The following is a 21,514-nucleotide window of genomic DNA, read 5'->3' as shown; positions in this document are numbered from 1 at the left end:
AGAGCACTGTGATTAGCAGGTCTACAATTTTTCTTTCACTCACTCCTCCCTTTCTTCAGGGTGTATTAGTCCCAAACTCACAAAGGGCTGTCATATTGTCTCCCTCCACCTTCTTTTCCCCGACAAGTATCTGAAAGAGTCCAACTCACCCTCCTTTACAGACCATGATCCCAGGACTTTGAAGAGCTCATGACACCTTTTGGTGAGCAAATGTAAACATGACTGCATTCCTGCTGAACCAGGATGCTCAGGGAAGTTGGCGGGTGGGGGAAAGACCCCATGCAGAGGTGTCATTTTGCTCTCCAGTGACAGGAAATCTGTCCTACTATCAGAGGGTCACAGCTCCTTCATCCACCCTTGCTTTCCTCTCAGGCAACACTCTTTAAACCCAGGGACAGCTTTAGCCCTATGATCAAAAGCTTTTACTGCCTGAGAGCAGCACAGCTGGCTAGCTGATAAAAGGGATGGTTTGGACAGAGAAGATAAGGGGCCATAAGGCAAGACATAAACATACACTATGGAGGAAGTAAAAGTAGAAAAGCATATGCAAAAATCTCCTCAGTAAAGGGAGGATTGCATGAACCACTTGTATTCAAACTAATATGGCATTTTTCTATTACACCATCATAGAATGGTTTGGGTTGGAAGGGACCTATTAAAGATCATCTAGTTTTGACCCCCTGCCATGGGCAGGGACACTTCTCCACTTACACACTGTAAGTCGCAACTTGATGTACTTACTAAAAATCTATGTGATCCAACTGGCAGTTTCACATGCCATGCCTTATAATTGTAAGATTAGTCATCACTTGGTCCTCCTCATTTCAGCATATCAAATTGTGACTTTTGCTTCTAAGCACTTACGATAATGTACAGTTCCATGAATTCATTATCATTAGACAGTATCTCTCTGTCCTCTCCAATACCACTTTTATAAACCCAAAAGGTATTCAGTTCTGGGTCCACATCTATGTGATCTTCAAATTTGACCCTACAATTACTGAAAAATTGCCCCATTTATCTCCTGTGATTGCTCGTAGAGCAAATTTGGTCCAGTTTAGCTTCTGGCAGCTGCCATCACTGACAAGTAATGTTTTACCTCTAAGCACTCTGCAACTGGCACAGGCAGACATAGGCACCTCCCCACCCTTTATTTAGCCTTAAATAAAGAGAGCCTTCCTCAAATGCCCATTTTACCATCTTCTTTCTGTCATAATTAATTACTTTTGATCAGCGGCACCTGCACTGCTTTAAAGGGAGTGTGTGCACACAACCACCAAAAAGCTAGGAGATATCCCAACAAATGAATGCTCACGTTACAATGAGCTGTATACTGACTTTCTAAATCTCAGCTACTCCATCTACTCCTAACAGTTTCTGTGCCACAGTAACTGGAGAGGATGATGTTTTCCCCCACAGTAAAAATGAAGGGCATGTTCTCACTTCCCATAAATACTGAAAGACCATGGTGAACATAAGATTTCTGTCACTTTTTATCAACACTTTTGCAACAAATATTTCCAGGCTACTGGATAAGGCCTTGCAACAGGGTTTGAGACTGAGGAAGCTGCATCTTTCACATGTGCCTTCTTTGCCCAGTGCACAAGCAAGACAAACACAGTCATCCCATTTTAGACTGTACAGCACAAACAAGTATTTTCACTGATGCCACAAAAACCTGAGTGTCAGAAATTTGATAGAAGGGCACCTTGCCTTTGCCTAATACTCCCTAGTCCATACAACAGCAGAGGACAAGAGGAACAAGAGGACACCATTGAGACCTGAAGGCAAAAATGGGTTGTAACAGGCAAGGATGAGACTCAGCCTCACTAGCATGCCCTTAAGACCCAAAATTTTGGGTGTATAATCATTTATGAGGCCATATTCTCTTCCTGCTATCTCATATATGAGACAGAACTCAGATCAACATAAACAAGACAAGCATATGAACTGCAGTGCCAACACTGGTTAATGTATTTCTGTTGCTCTAACCTAAGTTCCATGAAGGCAGGCTCCCAAAACACTGCTCTTTGACTTCATGCATTCCACTGGATTTCAGTAGTCAAGAAACACTGGCAAATTCCAGCTCCTTGGTTTAACCATCCTTCTGCTAGGGGCATAGACTCTTCTCTGTTAGCTTTTTTTCAACTTCACCTCCTTCTTGTGCTCCTGCTCAGCAGGTATATAAGCAAAGACATTCAAAATTCTGCTCTGATGCTTAGGGAATTTCTTCTAGTGACTTGCACGCTTAAATTTGAATCCTGGCCTTCTGAGGTACATTGCTAAAGTTCAGGACCAGAGGCCAGAAACCACATGCGTGGTTACCAAGCAACAGCACAGCCTTCAGTAGTCCCAAGAAGCATGTCTGATGTTACATTCACCTAAAATCCCAGGAACAGCCACTGCCACTCAGTTTCCAGTCACTTGGCTAAAATACTTGCAGCTTTATACAAGTTGAACCCATTTTCAGCAGTGCTGCACACTGGTGTTCTTTGCCTAAAAGCTTTTTAGTTTGCAATATTATTGATTTCACACCCCTCTGAAAGACCATTAGGAGGATCAGTCAAACAATTTCCCTTCTCAGGAATGGGAAGCAAAGGGAAAGGTGGTGATCAGTAAGACAACAGGACCCAAGTTTAGACATATTTCTTGTGTTTGCTCACACTGGGAGCCAAAGATCAAGTTCATTAGCTCAAAGATGCACATGGGGCTTCTGTATTTGGCTTTTGTCAATTATTCCTCTCCTACAAGCGAATTAATTTCATGTAAGCCAGATCTGAAAGATACAGGAGCGAAAATCATGGCAATAATAACATATTTCAAAGTTATCCCTATTCCTTCTCCTTTTTTGCTGTACTGTCCATTGTGGTTACCTTTTTAAAGCTGGAATTTAGCACCATTGTAAAGGTTCCAGTTGTAACAATTAGAATCATAACTATTGCTGAGTAAATAGGTAGAATAACTGACAAAGAAAAGCAAAGTGAACACTGAGTTGTGTATTTGTATCAACTCCAAACCAACACCAGCATATCTAACCTCCAGGTTGCAACATGGAAAAAAGTAATTTTGTATCAGAAAGACACCAAACTCTAAGTTCTGATTAATATCTGAAATATTGCTGGATATTACTCAAAATCTTCCACTTGGTTTTCTTATCTGAAAGAGTCTCAAAACAAGAGTAGAAGACTTCAGTGTAAGTCCCAGAACAAAAGAGCATTAACGGTGTTCTCATGTGTAAAGACTCTGACAGCAGGTAAAGGAATTTTCCAGCTAATAAAAACAAAGAAAAAAAATTTAGAAAAAAATCTATGGAAAACTATTTTGGTTAAAATTAATGAAGCAATTTGGTTCTCCCTAGAAAAGAGATACTCACGGGATTCTGTAAAAATACAAAATAGTTATGGGAAACAACTGAGTGTCCTTTCTGTTATGATCAATCATACAGATGGTCCAAGAGCTTATCTTAAAGCCCCAAAAAAAAAATCCTAATATTTTTCTTCCTTGCCTGTCCAAAGAAGTACAATGGTACATCACACCTAGACTGTTTTATTAGCTCAGCCCAGTGTCTCAGGTGGGGATTTAAAGGCACAGGGAACTTTTAATTCTGGGATGATTTATATTCACTTTGGCTGTAACTTAACAGCAATGTAGCTACTCTAGCACAAATACATAGTACAGTGGGATTTACTGGAGACCTCTTAACAAGATAATATTTTTAAAGATAGCAATGAACTAGTGATATACAGATGATCCAATATCTTTGTGCAGTCAAAAGGAAACATCAATCCATGCTAGTGTTAATGCTCATCAGTTACCCCATCAGTTGCTTAAGCTGTTCTGTGCCCCTATAATTGCACACTGACATGCTAAAACATGTCAACACTCACCATCAAATAGAAGTTCTGCCATAAAACCCAACAGGAAACCACGGTTCAACACATCATATGCAGTGAAAAGTTTATAGAAGGAAAAAGGGTAAAGGAAGGTCCTTGGCAAAGAGAGAGAAGAGTGAGGCAAAACAGATGAAGCAGCAGAAGGAATCAATTAAGACCCTGATAAACTTAGAACTCTTTGCTCATTAAAGAGTGGAAAGCATATTTTATGTATTAACCCATGCCACATTTTTATAAACTGGTGTTACTTTAATGTTAATACTACAAGTGCATACAAACAGTCCTACTCAGGAAGGAAAAATTCCTTTCCATTTTGATTTTACAGGGACTTGAAAGAAGATTGTAAACACCAGGCTGAGCACTGAAGTTTCCAACAGTGGTAGGTAGCATCAGGGCTGTCTAGAGGGATGCTGCAGCTCCTGTTTCAGCGGAACATGTCACCACTACAGGAAAGATAGCTGTAGAATATTCTTTCCACCTAACATTACAGCACGTGATTCACACCTAAACTCATTTCTTAAACTTAACCTTTTAGTACAGCTTATGAAACATGGTGCAGTCTTCAAGCAGGATTATCATCATTTTAGCTTTTTGTAATAAGGCAATGCATAAACTTACTTTCCATTGCCTTAGGTGTCCCTAGTCTTCCCTAAACCTGGGTGAAGAGGGAGGAGTGGCTCTGTAACATCGGGGCTGCTCCCATCCACATAACCTGAGGCACAAACCACCTGAACAACACACTTTAACTGCCTCCTTCGCCTTTGCTCCCAAACAAACTCAGTACTCCTCCAGTACTGTCTGTCGGGTTCTGCCCAGCAGGAGATGCTTCAGAAGAGCATGAAGAGTGGGCACCTGTGCCATGACCTGCCTCCTGTTTTCACATGTTTCTGCTGCTTGCTGTCCTTCATGCTCCTCCTTCCAAGCAAAACGGGCTGCTTTGTTGAGTTTGGCTCCCAGCAGCACTCTGAAGCTCAGTCCAGGTGTGGAAGCTGCAAGAAGGTATTTACAAGCTGTGCTTTCTGGATTTGGATTGCTGCTTGAACAGACGGTCGAATATGCTTTGGAGCAGTGCAGAGCAGAAAACTACTTCTAAAACTGTAATTGCAGATGATAGCAATGAAGCAGCTAGACTAAGAATAAACACAGCAAATGTACGCTCAGCAGAGCCACTATATACACATGTACACACACACCCATACACACACACACTTGGCAGTGGCAGCAGCTCAAATATAACTAGATTAAAAGCCATTTCTGAAGACGTTTCTAAGGTTACTCGGTTAAAACTGAGTCACTGCACGCTGTTGCATGTCTCATTTGAAATTCAGGATGAAGTCTAAGAATTGCCATTTTTATAATTTCAAGTTGTTTCATAATCGAATTTGTAGGAAATTAATATAAATAATGCCATCTTCTCAGTTAAGTTTTACACAGATTATGTTTTGGGCCATCTATGTAACTTTTTATTTGAATGTTTTAAAAAATGTATCTTACCTGAATGACTTCTCTTTTAAATATCTAAGTCTGGCACTGATACAGTTTGGCTTGTTTAGCACACTGAAACCCAGTAGTATTCATGAACTAGATAGCTCCAGGACAAATTTCTGGTATCATGCAAAAATAATTAAAACAAATGCATTATTTGTGTTTCTAGTAATTACTACAAATACTTATTTTTTTATTGCCAGATATAAATAAGATTACTGAGTTTAACATCATCCCTGTGATGACACATACATATCAATGCAACTTCACATTAATCACAGCAGGCAAGCCATCAATCAGTGCAATGTGACAACTATTCTTCATTCCTCCTCCTCCTCTCTCACTCTCAAAAACCCCAAAAAAACTTCAACTCATCTTTGGATGTTTTGAACAAGAAGCAAAACCACTATTTGTTGACCATTAGCTTTTCAAAATACAATTGCTTACTCTCCTTCTCAGTGGGTTTGATTTCTAACACATTTTTCTAACATTTTTTCTAATGACTGAAAAACTCCTGCAAAAATATAATACACTTACAGCTCAAATTCCAAACCTGTTCTGAGCAAAAATACCTACAGAAAAAAAGAAGAAATTAAGATTGCCTCAGTAGTATCTGTAACATCTGATCCTGGCTAACTCCAAAGCATATGCTAATTTTAAGCCTCTGAGTAGTCCATTGACTCCAGTGAATCCAGTGAAAGTCTAGAAGATTAGTCAGGCACTTAACACTGCCAGCAAATGTGTAACTCTGGGATGGCAGGGAGGCCATGAGGAACATGCATAAGAATGGCAGTGGAAAATAAGGGGTAGCAGCACACAATAGGAAACCTTTGCAAAAGAGTGGATCATGTGATAGAGCTGCTTTCAAGGACTACTTGAAAGGCTGTCACCACTGCGGGGGAAAAAAAGAGAAAAGGTATTTACTAACATACTGTTGCTTACACTGAGTCTTTCAAGTAGCAATACTCTCTCTCTGCATATCTGCCCCCTAATTCAAGTTACATGATTTTCCATTTGTTATAAAATAGAACAACGAGGGGTTTTACATATCCTAAAACCAAATCCCTAAGATACTAGTGACCCAGTAGATTGTTATGTCTGTTCTGATCAGCCCAACACTTGGCAAAGTTAGTCTTGATTTATCAGTTTTTAGAAACTCAACAGCAAACTCAAATGGTCAATCACTATTTCCCTCCCATAGTAAAATCCATACAAAAATATACCAGCCACTTCCTAAATGCATGCATCATCTATAGGCTTTTCTTTTCACCAAATCCATAAATCAGTAGATCAGGCAACTCCCTGCAGTAGGCTTTAAAAAGATGCAGGTTATGCAAGATGCAGAAGTCTTATCAAAAGCTTTTATTTAAAAGCAATCCAAGAACATGAATGTCAGTTCCTTAACTTTCAATCAAAACAAAGTAGAAAATCCTATTAGGAATGTCTATAGAAGCACTATTGGCCAAGAAGGCCAAAAAAGCCTAAATCCACGTTTCAACTTGGATCTAGCCCAGGATGAACAGCTTCTCTAGCACTTCAGAGTCATTATGCTGGACCTTAAACCTTACAGAAAAAAAAAATTTTGGACTAAGTTATCATCACAGATTTGATGCTGCAATGCTATAAATAATGCCTTCTTTAAAAAAAAAAACAAAACCAAACCCCCAATACAACATAAATTCCAATGCTAACAGTACATAAAACAGGAAAAAGAACTGTGCCTCTTAGAAACTTCCCAAAACAAAGACTTCTATCCTAGAACAGAGGTAAGAAAAATCAGGGAAATACTAATAGCTCATAGCCACAGGTATAGAAGTTTTAAATCTAATTTTTTCTCTGTTCCTTTGATGCTGACAGTTCCATCCATGCCTTTTTAGGCTCAAACAACTCTTGCTATAGGATGAAGTCAGAAAACTCCCTAAAATACAAAGTCTGTGGCAATTCTAAATTTCCACTGTACAAAGGCAGTATTTAATACTTGTGGCCGACAGTGTGTTGGACTACAGCAGGGAGAAGTTGTATTAATATAATTACTAAATAAATCACTTAGTATTCTGAGACTCACTATTTGACAACTGGCTTGATATAAGCACCCCGAGATCTTGAATTTTACCTTAACTTAATGATACTGTCACTTTACTCGTTCTGAAATTAAAATGTGGTGTTATATATATATACAGATATAGATATATATATATGTATGTATATAGATATATGTGAAGATATAAAGTTTTAAAATCCCTGCCCTTTAAATGGGAAAAAAACTTCAGCAAACAGTTCTTACAAGGAGATAGATCAAAACTGTATTATTATTATTTAATTCCATCTGTTTGTTTAGACACACTGGAATTATATAGGATGCTGACAACAGCTGGAATGGGGGAGGGCAGGTGGGTGAGAGGAGGAAGGGCGGTGAGGTCTTCACTCCAGTAAGAAACTTGTGTACCTGACTGATAGACTCAGGCAAACTTCTTTATGTATCCTATTTATCTTCAAATCTATTTATGTCACACAAGAGAACATATGAGCATAGCAGCTGTTACTATAGCAATGAAACTGGAAATTTTGAGAACACAAAAAACCCACCCCTGAAGGATGCTCAGTTTAGCAGAGAGATGGTTTAGAGAACAGCGCACCAGTATCTCACTTGTAGGATCTGCTCAAAGTCTGCGTTTACAGAGACATTAAATCAGCTGTAACAGCCTGTTCCCCAAAGAGCACTCGGAGCCAAATCACAGCCACCTCTTACTCGGCACGACTCGGTACACCGGGAGTTCCCGCTAAGTAACCCCAAACTTGTCAAGTACGCCAGAACCGCCCGTAAATCTGGGGAAGAGCGATTCCTTGCAAAAGGCTCAGAGGTTCTGATCGCGGCAGAGAAAGGATTCGCCATAGTAACAAACACCCCCACCCGCACCGCGGGTCACAGCGGGGAGCGCGGCGAGCCCCGCACCCCCCCGGCAGCACGCACACCTGCCCGGCGCCGGGAAGGCGGGACGAGCCGGGAGAACTCAGGTACTTTGCTCAAGCAGCGGCAGGCAGCCTCTCCGGGCACGACCCGGCACGAAACCCACCCGCAATTCTCCCGAATACCGTTCTTCTGTCAAACGCACCCCGCTCCCTCCCTCCCGTCCTCAGCCGGCGGGCCTGTCACCCCGCCTCTCGCCGTCCCTCGCCCCTCGCCGCCTCCCCTCCGCGCACCCCCGTCCCCCGCCGCAGCCGCGGACCCGAGGCGCTGCCGGCCGCTGTTTACCTGCGAGGGAGCCGGGTCTCTGCAGGGTGGCGGTGGCGTACAGCTCCTGGGAGTGCTTGCTGTACTGATCGGCAGCGTGAACCAGCCGCTTGGTAGGCGACAGGGTGGCGTAAGTGCCGATGGTGGAGCTTAACTGGTGGATAGGAGAGGAGGAAATGTTAGACTGGACGGTGGGCGGGGAGGTCACTCGGATGGGGGACGGCGACAGTCCCGCCGAGGAGACGACGATGTTGATGGGCGAGCTGGTGCTGTAGGACTTGGCCAGGCGGCTGGGGGACTGCTTCGGGGAGGAGAGGCGCTGCGCGGTGGCGTAGGCGGCGCCCTCGGCGGCGGAGCCGGCCCGCGGCAGCTTGGTGGGGGAGCCGCCGGGCTGGGCGGGCAGCGGGGAGCTCACCCGCTGCGCCGGCAGCGTGGAGCTGGCGTAGTAGAGCGCGGCGGCGTGCTGGGGCTCGGGCAGGTGGAAGGCGCTGCCATGGCTGGGCGCGAAGGGCTCCCGCGGCTGCGGGGCGGCGGGCGGCGGCGGCGGCTCCGGGCCGCCCGGGTGGGCGCCGCGGCCCCCCGGGCCCTGCTGCGGGAAGGAAAGGCAGAGGCGTCAGCGGCGGCGGGCGCCCGGCTCCCCCGGCCCTGCGCGGGGCGAGGGGGGCCGCCGGCCGGAGCAGCCCCCCGGCCGCACGCAGCCCACTCTCTGACCTCAAACCAGGCCGGCACCCGGAGCCTGCGGGATTACGGGAGCTGTTAATCTGCTAAAGCATTGCCGGCCTTTCAGCGAAAAACCAGCCGCTGGCTCGGGCCGAGAGGCGTCGAAACTCCTCCCGACGGCTGAAGCCAGCACCCGGCCGTGGGGCACAGCGCTCCCGGGCTCCGGCTCCGGACCGCGCTCACATGCCGGCCCCTAAAGCAGGCAGGGTTTGGCCCCGGCTCAAATACTTAGATACATACATATACAGACATCTATACACCCGCGCCCCTTTATTCTGCATACATTAGAGAAGAGCGGCCGAAGCCACGGAAGGGCCTTTAACCGAGTAACTTTCCTCGGTTTCCAGCAATCTGTGTCCTTAGGAGGAGAGGCACCGCACCAGGAGTTCGCTGCCCCCTGCGGTCCCGACCTCGGTGAAGGGGCGGAGGCAGGGGAATCCCGGGCCGGTGCACGCCAAGCCCCGCTGGAAGCACGGAAAGCGGCCGCCTCGTACTCAGTTACGCGGCACGAAGGGGGCGGGGGGTACGGGAGGAGCTGCCGGGGCCGGGCGCTTCCCTGGGCCACATCCAGCGGAGAATCTGCATCGGGATGCAGGGAGGGAGCTCCCTGCACCGACCCGCTGGCCGCGGGCAAGGCAGCGCTGAGTTCCCTCTAAGACCGGTAATTGAGGGGGGCTGGGAAGAGGGAGCGAGAGAAAATCCTCGGGAGATGCTGCCTATGAGAAATTTCGGTTCGGTGTCTGAGCCGCTTCTGAAGCCGCAGAGGATGGAGCTCGCCTTCACACGCAGGCGGCTCCCCCTTTTTTTTTTTTTATCGGGGATCTTAGGCTCAAGAGATCATCTGTGAGTCTAGTAACATTAAAATCCTCTCTTAACTGTACCCCGCAGTGAGTGAGAGCTCAGCGCTCTGTTGGAAGATGCACTGTTGGATTCAGATACTTTTTTTTTTTTTCTGGTTATGCAGGGGATTTACTTGAAACCTCAGAAACTGCTCCGGATCCTCGGAGTTGACAGCATAGTTTGAATCGGTCTGACCACTGCTTTGCCCAAACACACACACACCTCTCAGCTACTGATTTTCTTAGCCAGAAGAAGCTTTAAAATGTGAATAATGAATTTTGTGACTCAATTCGAAGAGGTGTTGTGAATGCCAAGAGCAGCATTGTTATACATTGAATAGCAATGTGGTTTTTCAGTAGCATCCTACAAAAAAACAAGTAGGCAAAAGCACCATGTTCCTGGTATGAAATTTGATTTATTTGCGCTAGGATATTCAATAAAGGATTTGGTCAGAAATTGAGGACAACATAACTAAGCGGAGCAAAAAATAAACAAGGTTCAAAATGCCAGAAATGTGTACTTCTTCCTAAGTACACCCACTGGAAATTTTTCTTCTTTTTTTTTTTTCTACTTTTGGAGTCTGCCCCTCATCTTAAATGCTTTGTATCTGGGGGAAGAATATGTATTTTCCTGGACAGAGACAAGAAGAGAAGCTCCTTCTGTAGCTTTGCTCTCAGTTGTTAGTAGTGTGGAAGAAGCTACCAGCACTGACAGTGTTCTGGCTTCTCAAGAGAGCACTGCCAGACCCAAACCTCACTGGGTTTGGGAGGTTTTGCACCTCACAGAGCAATGGCTTTACACATAAATGAAATGGAAACTGTTCTCCTCTAGGTGCTCTGTACGGTGACTGCCAGGTGAGCAAGGGGCTCACAGATGCAAGTACCTGCTCTCTTTTGAGCTGGACTGTTCTGATTGCAGCAGTGAGTAACAAACACCACAGCTTCAAGTACAAGCCTTGAAATTTTCATAAACGGCCAACAAGTTCAAGTTGCTCATTTGAAAGGCTCCTCACAAAAACCAGGGAAGAAACTGATGGGAATATCAGTGAACTTTTAAAAACTACTTTCATGCTGAGCTACTTACCTTATATGCTCTAAACTGGAAAGAAGGACTAATCTGCATCTGACTGTCCAATAATGTATCTGACAGGAGTACAGTTTTCATTTTCCAGGTTTAGACTATATGGTAAAAACTTTTATAAAACAAAAACAGGCTGGCATGATTTAGGACAACATGCGCAGAGCAAACTTCGCACATAACAAAAGGTCATTCAAACCAGCTACATTATCAATTGATTTTACTTTTTGGACTGTTAAGTAGCATAGTAAAAATAATTTCATAATAAACACTTCCAAAATACAGTCTTCTGCAATGTTACCAGTGCACCAGTTACTTCTTCAACACACTGGTAATGCACTGGTAACTTCAACAGTTTGCTGTTGATCCTAAGGGTTTTTGGCAAGCACTGTCATCATGTATACAAAATTTATTTTTCTAATCTACTTCTACACTACTTCATGTGTCAAGGATTTAGAGTAATTAATTTCAAGTAAACCAGTATTATCCCATATTCCTAATAAATCTCTATAAAGCTGCAGGCAGTCTGCAAGCACTAATTCAAAAAAACCCCAAAAATCCTATTTCATGATCATTTGTTATAGGGAACAAGGTGTAGTGGTGGGACACAGTAATTAAATGCTTAATTAAAAATGCAGTATATAGCACTTCCTAAAAAGCTAAGCATTTGCTCTGTGTGAAGGAGAGAACTTCTGGTTGAACAGATTGCAATGAAAACACTAGCATGCAGTATTTTCTAGGATGTGACTAATCTCAGACCTGTCTTAAATGTACCATGAGGTCTTCAGGTTTTTTCAAAGGGCCAAGCGTGCAGTAACGTTCTCCACTCATGTTTTCAGAGACAAAATGTGTTTTAGTTTCTTACTGTGTTTCTCCCTGTCTGTTGCTTAAGACAGACATAAAGACACGTCATTGTTCACCCTGCAATGTGACATACTTCATATGCAAGAATGAAATACAATGGTATTTCCCCTTATTTTTTCCGTTTATCCATTATTTGTGTCAACCTGATAACAAAACTGTATTTAAGCTAATAAACTGAGAGCAAATTTGCTTATCAGTAATTATACTCTAGCATCAACCTATTTCATAGATGTTAATAAAAATCAAGGACTTTCTTACTACAGCCCTATAAATATCTATTCCAAGACACAGGGGTTTAATTTCCCCGGCATCCCAAAGAAAAGTAGCCTTGCTTATTTGGATTCAATACACGGATTCTGGTATACCCTTTTTAGAAGCAGGAATGTGTGAAAAAAACCATGAGAACATTAATACAGCTAGAAAAATGTTTTCTTTCCCATTTAATGTTACTAGGAAGATAATTTTCTACTGATACAAAACTGTATCTTTAGAGCTTCATACAGAAAATTATTGAGGGTATCCAGTTAGGTTACAGGAAACTAGAGAACAGTCTAACTGTTGTTTGCCTGTTCATTCAAGCATTTAATGCCCTAAATTCCAGGAAATTTGGGGGATTTTGGGGGGGGGTTGTTTGGTTGGTTTTGTGTAGGGCTTTTTGTTGTTGTTGTTTGTTGGGGTTTTTTTTTGGTTTTTTACAATTCCAATTGAAAATTTAAATTGGAACTTTAAACCAAAACAAGATTAAATGAAAGACTTCAAGATAAGATTTCTGTTTTGTGGAGTAGAATTGAGAGGGGCAAATAACTGTGTTGACTTATTTATTCTGCATAAAATTTTTCAGGGATTAGTAATTACAAAATGGCTAGACAAGTGAAACTTTGGGGCCAGCTGCTAATTATGAATCAGTGTGTTGATTCTTGCAGATTGCTCCCAGAGATTTAAGTAAGTCTGCATGCCCATCGTAGGTCTGGATGAACTTTAGTTTAGCACTAAATGCCAGCACCAGTTTTCAGCTTGTTTTGCTCTCTGGATCTCTTTGCCCTTAAAATCTCATACAAGTTCACATCTAATGAATACTAACATAGTCATATACAGTACACTGAGGTCCATGAGGAGACCATTTCTCGATCGCAGGGAGGATTTTCCAACTGTATGCTCAAGTTGTGTGGAAAACCTCCCTCCAGGCCACTATGGCTTTTAAATATTGGTGTGTGTTGGTAGCTTTCGGCAGAAAACTTGATCATCCTTATTAGGGCTTTCTAGAGACACTCCAAGGGTACAGGTCTATTTCACAATCTCAGTGATACTCTGAGCTTTTTCAGAGACTGCAAGACTTGCCAGTCTGTTGAGGGCGACTTTTTTTTTCTGTCAGCCCAAAGAACCTTCCATAAGGCTTCACTCAAGGCATCACTCTGCAGTGGTCTGATGCCTCTATCAACACTCTTAGAAAGGGCAGAAGAGGGCATGGAAATTGCTTAACATTCTTTAGTCTTGGGATGCGCACTTCACTCTTTGGGTAGGACCTTTCTTCTTTCTTCTGCAAGACTGCTTTAATGTCATTTGTAAGTTCTGACTAGGAAGATGCTACCTATGTTCAAGTGCTCTTATACAATAACAGATGCCAGACTATACCTCTGGATCCCTCAAATGTGTCCTATTTCACCTCTTTCTCCTGATTTTGTTCCATTGTTCCATTCCAAAATTCTAGCACTATAAGGAAAATTTGTCAGCCTACCTGATGCTACTCTCAAAGGTCATACATATAGATGAAGGTAGGTAATTGCAGTCTTCTACATCCACAAACCAAATTGTGTGAGATCTTTTCAGAGGGTCCAAGGATGGTCCATCTCAGGTTTTAAAGCAGCAACGAAAGCTACAGTCCTCATGCAGAATCAAAGCAGCATTGCAGATCTCCGTTGCCATCATCTCTAGTAGTGATTTGTTCTCTGAGTGCCGTAATGAGTAATCTGTCTTAAGATTTCATCTTGTTTCCTTTATGACAGAAAAATTCTTTCATTCATATTTGGAATCTGGTTTTAAACACATCATCATCGGCCATACCCTACCTGATGGGAAATCCTTATTTTAGCTTTTGTCTGGGTAGATTATCAAGCAGCCAATTGTGGCCAGTATACGGTTTCTGCCTGACAACCCATTCTAGCACTCATCTGCTAGTGAGGTGTGGTGGTCTGATGAATGACAAACTTATGACTTATTTATAGGAAAAAGGAGACAGGTTAGAATACTAACTGTTAAATGGTTTTTCAAGACTTTTTAATCACCTTTATTTTCCATCTACTTTTTGACTTTTAGGGTTTTCCAATTCTGGGCCAGCTTACTCAGTCCAGAAGCATCAGGTGCACAGGATAATACACAGTAGGGATTTACCTGTGTTGCTGCCACAGCCTCTGAAAAGACTGCAGCATTACCAACAGCTAAACAAGTCCTCATCCAGAATGTAAACCTTCTTTCCTGTCCTGTTGCAAACACATGGCAGAGTATGTGGAAAGCCACTCTTTGTAGTACCTGCTATGCTTTATACTCCTATGGTATCGCTGCAACGTAAGATTTACTGCAACATTCTCAAGGTTGCAGTAAACTTGGTTATTCATAAATTATATTGTTCAAATAGATTTCTTTTTGAGCAACTCATCTACAAAATCTGCTCTTTTTTGTTTTGGTTTGGTTTTTTTTTTTTTTTTTTGTAATAGAAGTCAGACTCTTCACAAATAAACTTCATTGATTAATGAAAGATATTTCAGCATCTGGACACTGAGTTTGAAAAGCTGTTTTCAGTGGGGAAGCAGAGTAATTCCCTGACAGACGAGCAGTTTTTGCTAAGAAATCCTATCCCAGTAGTATTTAGAAGATAAAAGTTTTGTGTTCTAAAGTAGTCAACGCACTGGAAAAACTCTGTGATCTATAATGAACTCCACCAAATTGACAAAAATGTTAGATTGCACTTTGCAGCACTATACAGGAAGTCCCAAGACTAATTAGTTTCTCTTTTTTATACAATTGCATTTTCACAAATTGTTCTTGCTGTCACAGCTGGCCTTGGGACTATTTACATTTTTTTTGCAAGCATTTGGACTATCATTCATGTTGAGAGATAGCTATATTCCTTGCAAACAAATACCAAAGGAAATTATCACAATCTGAGAAGCTTCAGTTCCTGAGGCTTATTTTAATTATAATAGGTATAGCAAAACAATTCTCAGGCTTGACTTCTTTTTCCCTGTAATTGTGGGATCAGCAATGGTCATATTCAGAATTTTTTAATTTTGACTTTTGAATTTTCCTCTTCCTGTTTACTTCTTTTAAAACCTCTTTTATGTGATTTTAATTGTATTAATTCTTAGTTTATATGGCAGTTTCTTAATATTTTCAAAATATATTTTAATTCATCTGAAGTTGTCAGGCATCCTCTGCAGGATCATGGTGTGAAAAATTATTAAGTTCTCTGAATTATTTTCCTGCAGGAATATCTACCCTACAACGTGGAGGAAAGTAAAAAGAAAATCTTATTTTCTGTCCTCTCATACCAAGAAAAACAAAGGATAGGAAATGCTGCTATACTAACTTACTAATTACCTTTCTGAAGGAAACCAATTCTCTCTGAAGTTGATGGTTCATGAGAGCTTCTCAGATCTAACCAATGTCTGTCTGCTCAGTGTAGCTTCAATGAAAAAAATTAGATCATTAATTTTTTGCCCTCCATGAATTCATCTTTTTCTATCAATGAGTATAATAAAATTTATATTAAGAATATATTTGTTTCTAACCTCTACAAATCTGCACAATTTTCATTCCTGCCTTTTTTAAGAAATACATTCTTTCTCCTTCCCCTCTCACTTCTACTTTGTTTTTGTTTCCGTTACTCTCATAACCTGCTCCCTTTCCATCATCTTACTTTTCCCAGCCTCCTTAAAGACTGCATCCCAGTCTTTCAGGCTGACTCCCAGGGTACGATGCCTTTCAAAAAGCATAGCTCCAGATGACACTATTTTCCACAAGATTAACCTGGAGAAACTGGCAGCCCATGGCATGGCTGGGTGTACTATTTACTAGGTAAAAACCTGACTGGATGACCAGGCCTAGAGAGTGGTGGTGAAAGGTGCTGCATCCAGCTGGTGGCCTGTCACAAGTGGAATTCCTCAGGGATCTGTGTTGTTTAATATCTTTATCAATGATCTGGACTAGGGGGTAGAGTGCACCCTCAATGGGTTTGCAGATAAAACCACGTTGGCTGAGAGTGTTGATCTGCTGGAGGGCAGGCAGGCTCTGCAGAAGGATCTGGACAGGCTGGATGGATGTGCCAAGGGCAGTTGTATGACATGGAACAAGGTGAAGTGCTGGGTCCTGCACTTTGGCCACAACAGCCTCATGCAGCTTTACAGGTTGGGGGCAGAGTGGCTGGAAAGCTGCCCAGCAGAAAAGGACCTGAGGGTACTGGTTGACAGCTGGCTGAACATGAGCCAGCTGTGCCCAGGTGGCCAAGAAGGCCAAGGGCATCCTGATCTGTATCAGCAATAGTGTAGCCAGCAGGACCAGGGCAGTGATTGTCCCTCTGTACTCGACACTGGTGAGGCCACACCTCGAATCCTCTGTTCAGTTTTGGGTCTCTCAGTGCAAGAAAGACATTGAGGTGCTGGAGCAAGACCAGAAAAGGGCAGCAGAGCTGGTGAAGGGTCTGGAGCACAAGTCCTGTGAGGAACAGCTGAGGGAGCTGGGGTTGTTTAGCCTGCAGAAAGGGAGGCTCAGGGGAGACCTTATCACTCTCTACAATTGCCTGAAAGGAGGCTGCGGCCAGGTGGGCATCAGCCTCTTCACCGAGGCAACCAACAACAGGACAAGAGGAAATGGCCTCAGGCAGCATCAGGTGAGGTTCAGGTTGGACGTCAGGAAGAATTTTTTCACTGAAAGGGTAGTCAAGTCGCCATCCCTGAGGGTATTTAGAAGACATGGAGATGTGGCACATGGGGACATGATTTACTGATGGCCAGTGCTGGGTTAATGTTTGGACTCCGTTCTTAGAGGTCTTCTTCAATGTAAAAGATTCTATAAAAAAAGAAATGTACCTACCCAATTTGAAATTTAATTTAACTGTGCTTTATTTCATTTTTCAGTCTTAGAGGATAGGGAGCTTTTGTGAGCAAATTGAGAGAATAGAATATCGTATGTCTCTCAGTATCCCACAAACCATGCAATGACTATAATACTTGAACTCTCTTAGCAATTTAAGGCTTAAATAACTACTGTCTTCTACAGAATCCCGAACTGCAAAATGTCCTGGTGTCACACTGAGATGATCTCCTTTGCTGGGATGGCTAGCATCTAAACAGAGAAAATAACCTGTGCTGACCAACACAACCCAGTCAGACTTTGTTTATGTACAGAGATGTACATGAATTCTTCTTGAAATTTTTGTCTAAACTGAAGCTTAACTTTCTACTGAGAGGCTTTGAAGTCACAGTGAAAAGCACAGAAGGTGAGAAGGTTACATGTCAGAGCCAGGAGGAACCGTTCAGACAGGATTTACAAAGTTTTCATGAGTATCTGAGACAATCTTTCAAAATGTTTCAAATGTAGAGGCGACTGTCTCATAAACTGCTTGTGCTACAATATGTGGTGAAAAAAATGCTTCTAACACTTGAGATTAGGCCCTAGCACCATGTGATGCATGGTATCCCAAGCAGGTTTCACTCCTGGTGTCAAGCCTGGCTTTGTTTTGGCTTCTGGCACTTACTGCTTTCAGTCGTGCTGAGACCAATGCTGGCAGGTCCTAGACGTTAGGATGGACTCCTAATCAGCACAGTAACAGAAATTTGCTTTGAAAATTAAATGCTTGAACATGCTACTACCAAAATATATATGCAAACAACTAAGTAAATCTAGCATGCAGATCTCCTTTCTAATCAGGATTACTTTATTACTATGCAAGTCAACCCACCAGAGATTTACAAAAATCAAGATGGTAACCACCCTGCTGCAGGTGTGTTGAACGAGATAGAAAGTAAAGGCAGAAATTCAGGTGGGGGCAAGCACTGAACACCTCTTTCCTGGGAGCTGCTCCACACAATTTCATTGCTTAGGACACGTACCTGGCTGTAGCTCTGGATGGCACCTCTGGCCTGACTGCTGCGGGATGGGAGCTGGGCAGATGCTGTTTCACCCAGGGCAAGGGTCTGGTTGCTGTGGTAGCTGGCTGAGTACTGGAAAGATCCTTCAGGTTTGGAATTGAGCTGGAGCGCACTCTGGGAGAGGAGGCTGGGCCCTGTGGTGACAGGATTTGAGAGCAGTCAGAAAATTTCAGTGAAAGAGCATGCCTGTATTATCTGTCAAGTGAGCCTTGAAATTATCAGATGTATGTGGCTTCAGATTTTCAGAATTTGACTTTTCAGTAATAAAAATACACACATTACTTTGCTTCTTTTCCACTCAGTCATCACGTTCACGCAACAGACCACATTGCTTTCTTTGCAAGAAATGTATGGTTTTGACCGGTGAAGAAATTCTATGCCTGAACAAATCCAACCATACTATTTGATAGAGAACTCCTGCTTTTCAACTCAGAATAGTTGATGAGGGTTTTTTCTGCCCTAAGAATAAGCCTTGTTTATTTCACTTAATTATATCCAGTCGTTTTGCCTGGGAAATGCTAACTTGTCCTTCCCTGAGCCCCTAGCACATTAGATCTATTGATTACTGCCACTGTCCTGTACACATGGTGATGTAATACTTTGGTGCCTGTAGGGATGGATGGCAGCCTTTAAAATATTAATTGTTGTTCTCATCATGCAGGACACACCCTGATCTCAGCGCATCTTTGACGACTATTTTGTCAGCTATCTTATCTTACCCACCACAGCACTGCACAGCAGGAGAGCCAAGTACAGGCAGTGAGCCTAAACTGGGGCTGCCAGACTGAAAGGCACGTCAGGACCATGAACACTGGCACCTTCCACAGTTATTTAGTAGTTCTGTGAAACTAAAACATGTTTTAATATTCATTAGGTTCACATACAAGTGATTTAGCTTACCACATGCACACAGCAGATTTCCCAATTTTTATCCTGAGACCATATATCAGACAGGGAACAGTCTGTTTCCACACAAGGAATCAAGTGCACATGCAGCAAGTTTGCAAACGACACCAAGCTGAGTGGTGCAGTTGACACACCTGAAGGATGGGATGTCATCCAGAGGGACCTGGACAAGCTTGAGAAGTGGGTGCATGGCAATCTCATGAGGTTTAACAAGACCAAGTGCAAGGTGCTGCTCCTAGGTTGGGGCAACCCCCAGAACCAACACAGGCTGAGGGATGAACAAATCAGAGCAGCCCTGCCCAGAAGGACTTGGGGGTGCTGGTGGGTGAGAGGCTGGACATGACCCAGCACTGTGCACTCACAGCCCAGAAAGCCAAACGTGTCCTGGGCTGCATCCAAAGCAGCGTGGGCAGCAGGGCGAGGGAGGGGATTCTGCCCCTCTGCTCTGCTCTGGTGAGACCCCACCTGCAGTGCTGCATCAGCTCTGGGGTCCCAGCACAGGAAAAACATCTGTTGGACCAAGTCCAGAGGAAGCCACTAAGTTAGATGGAACACCTCCCCTATGATGAAAGGCTAAGAGAATTGGGATTGTTCAATCTGGAAAAGTAAAGGCTTTAGGGTGATCTAATTGTGGCCTTCCAGTACCTGAAGGGATCCTACAAGAAAGATGGAGAGAGACTTTTTATAAGGGCATGAAGTGACAGCACAATGGCTTCACACTGGCAGAGCAGTTTTAGATTAGCTATTGGGAAGAAATTCTTCCCTGTGGTGGTGAGGCAATGGCACAGGTTGCCCAAAGAAGCTGTGGATAACCCATCCCTGGAAGTGTTCAAGGCCAGGTAGCATGGAGCCCTGAGCAACCTGGTCTAGTTGAAGATGCCCCTATCCACAGCTGGGGGGTTGGAACTAGATGATCTCAAAGGTCCTTTCTGACCCAAACGATTCTGGGATTATATGATTCTATGATACACGAAGAGCTACATTAAAATACACACTTAATCCTTTCTCTGTCTTCATTGATTTTAGTCTCTTTTAGTGTCTGGGCCCAGACACTAAAGTGAAATACAAGAGGAGGAAAAAGGGTCATACCTTGGCCATTGCATGGGTTACCTTCAACCCAAAAGCTACCATCTATAACACACTCAGTGGCTCCACAGGGATGACAGGTTCATCTTCTGGTTAGCACTAACAAGCTCACGAGAGCACAGAAGGTGACACGAACCTTACAAGATGTGAAAAGATTATGGTGATTTTGCTCCCACAGAACATGCGATCAGTTCAGTTTTAAACAGACTCACAACAGAAAAATTCCAATGAACTTACCAGAAATAACTTCTAGTACATTCCTGATACAAAGGCAGTTTTTATGACCTTTAAGTCTTTGCTATGAGGATATAAAGCTGTTCCAAAAAGATTTCCACTTAGAAAATGTGCAAACAACCCCACCCCCGAATTACATGGAGAGTATTTTTTCCTCTAGCCTATTTCTCAGAAATGGCAGAAGCATTATAACTGCTATTTTCCAAAATCCAACCTGAACCGCTCATATTATAAACAAATTGTAGTAGGCTATGTAAAGAGGAAGTGTTTGCATCTAAATGTAGACTGGGATTTTGACACTGTTTTCCATATCAACACAATTTATACCGCAAAATCAACTGCATTCATCAGAACATTCGAGATACAGGAGGAATTTAGAATGTATGTTCTGGTCCCTGTATTTCCTTACAAGTACAGAAGGAGGTGGAGCTCCATGTATGCTGTGAGGCTAGTAAAAATGTATCACATCCACAGGAGAGCTGAATTTAATCCTCTATGGCTGCTTATAAATCCAGCCTTTGGTACTTTCCATTCCCTGGCTCTGCAAATAGGGTTTACTTAGCATTTTCCATTTAACTGGTTTTGTTGCAAAATTTCTTCTTTAATGAAAGAAATACTTTGACAATTTTTTTTTGAGAGCGTAAAGAAAATACATGCTTAGTTTTAAAAAGATCTGTAGGGTTTATTTCAATCTTTTGAATTCTGAATTTTCACTGAGAATTTGTCCGTGATCAAGTGATGAACAAGATAAAGTTCAGAAATTTCACAAAAGCGTAACTTTCCCATGAGAAGCAAAGAAAGCAGTTTTTGTGCATGACAGTGTTTGTACTCATTCTGAAAGTAATTATGCTGTGACATTTCTAAAGCTTAAATAATGATTAAACTATCACATGCTATGAACGCAATATGTTTAAATTTTCATTGCATCTGGCTTTCAAGTGCTGCTTTCATATTACTGTGGCTCACTAGGGGATTTACATCCCCATACATGGGTTCCCTGCACCAGTTAGTTTAAACACTTCCATGCACTTAAA

At 42.7% G+C, this 21,514-nt stretch overlaps 1 protein-coding gene across 11 annotated transcripts in view; it reads right to left on the bottom strand.

Moving 5' to 3' along the window:
• Positions 1–21,514, bottom strand: part of CTNND2 (catenin delta 2) — a 655,093-nt gene that overhangs the window by 275,522 nt on the left and 358,057 nt on the right. For 10 of the 11 annotated variants that reach the window (XR_005604669.1, XM_039571875.1, XM_039571842.1 and 7 more), the window contains 2 exons: positions 18,216–18,388; positions 8,632–9,199 (listed from right to left, as the gene is read on the bottom strand). Coding sequence is in view for 10 of the 11 variants with exons in the window: in XM_039571875.1 (XP_039427809.1) it covers positions 8,632–9,199; positions 18,216–18,388 (741 nt within the window). In the remaining variant the exon portion in view is untranslated. The remainder of the gene's footprint in view (positions 1–8,631; positions 9,200–18,215; positions 18,389–21,514) is intronic. The other variant, XM_039571889.1, reaches the window with a different exon arrangement.

The sequence above is a fragment of the Corvus cornix genome, chromosome 2 (assembly GCF_000738735.6).
Source record: "Corvus cornix cornix isolate S_Up_H32 chromosome 2, ASM73873v5, whole genome shotgun sequence".
NCBI classification, from domain to species: Eukaryota; Metazoa; Chordata; class Aves; order Passeriformes; family Corvidae; genus Corvus; species Corvus cornix.
This window is presented reverse-complemented; position numbering and strand designations above follow the sequence as displayed.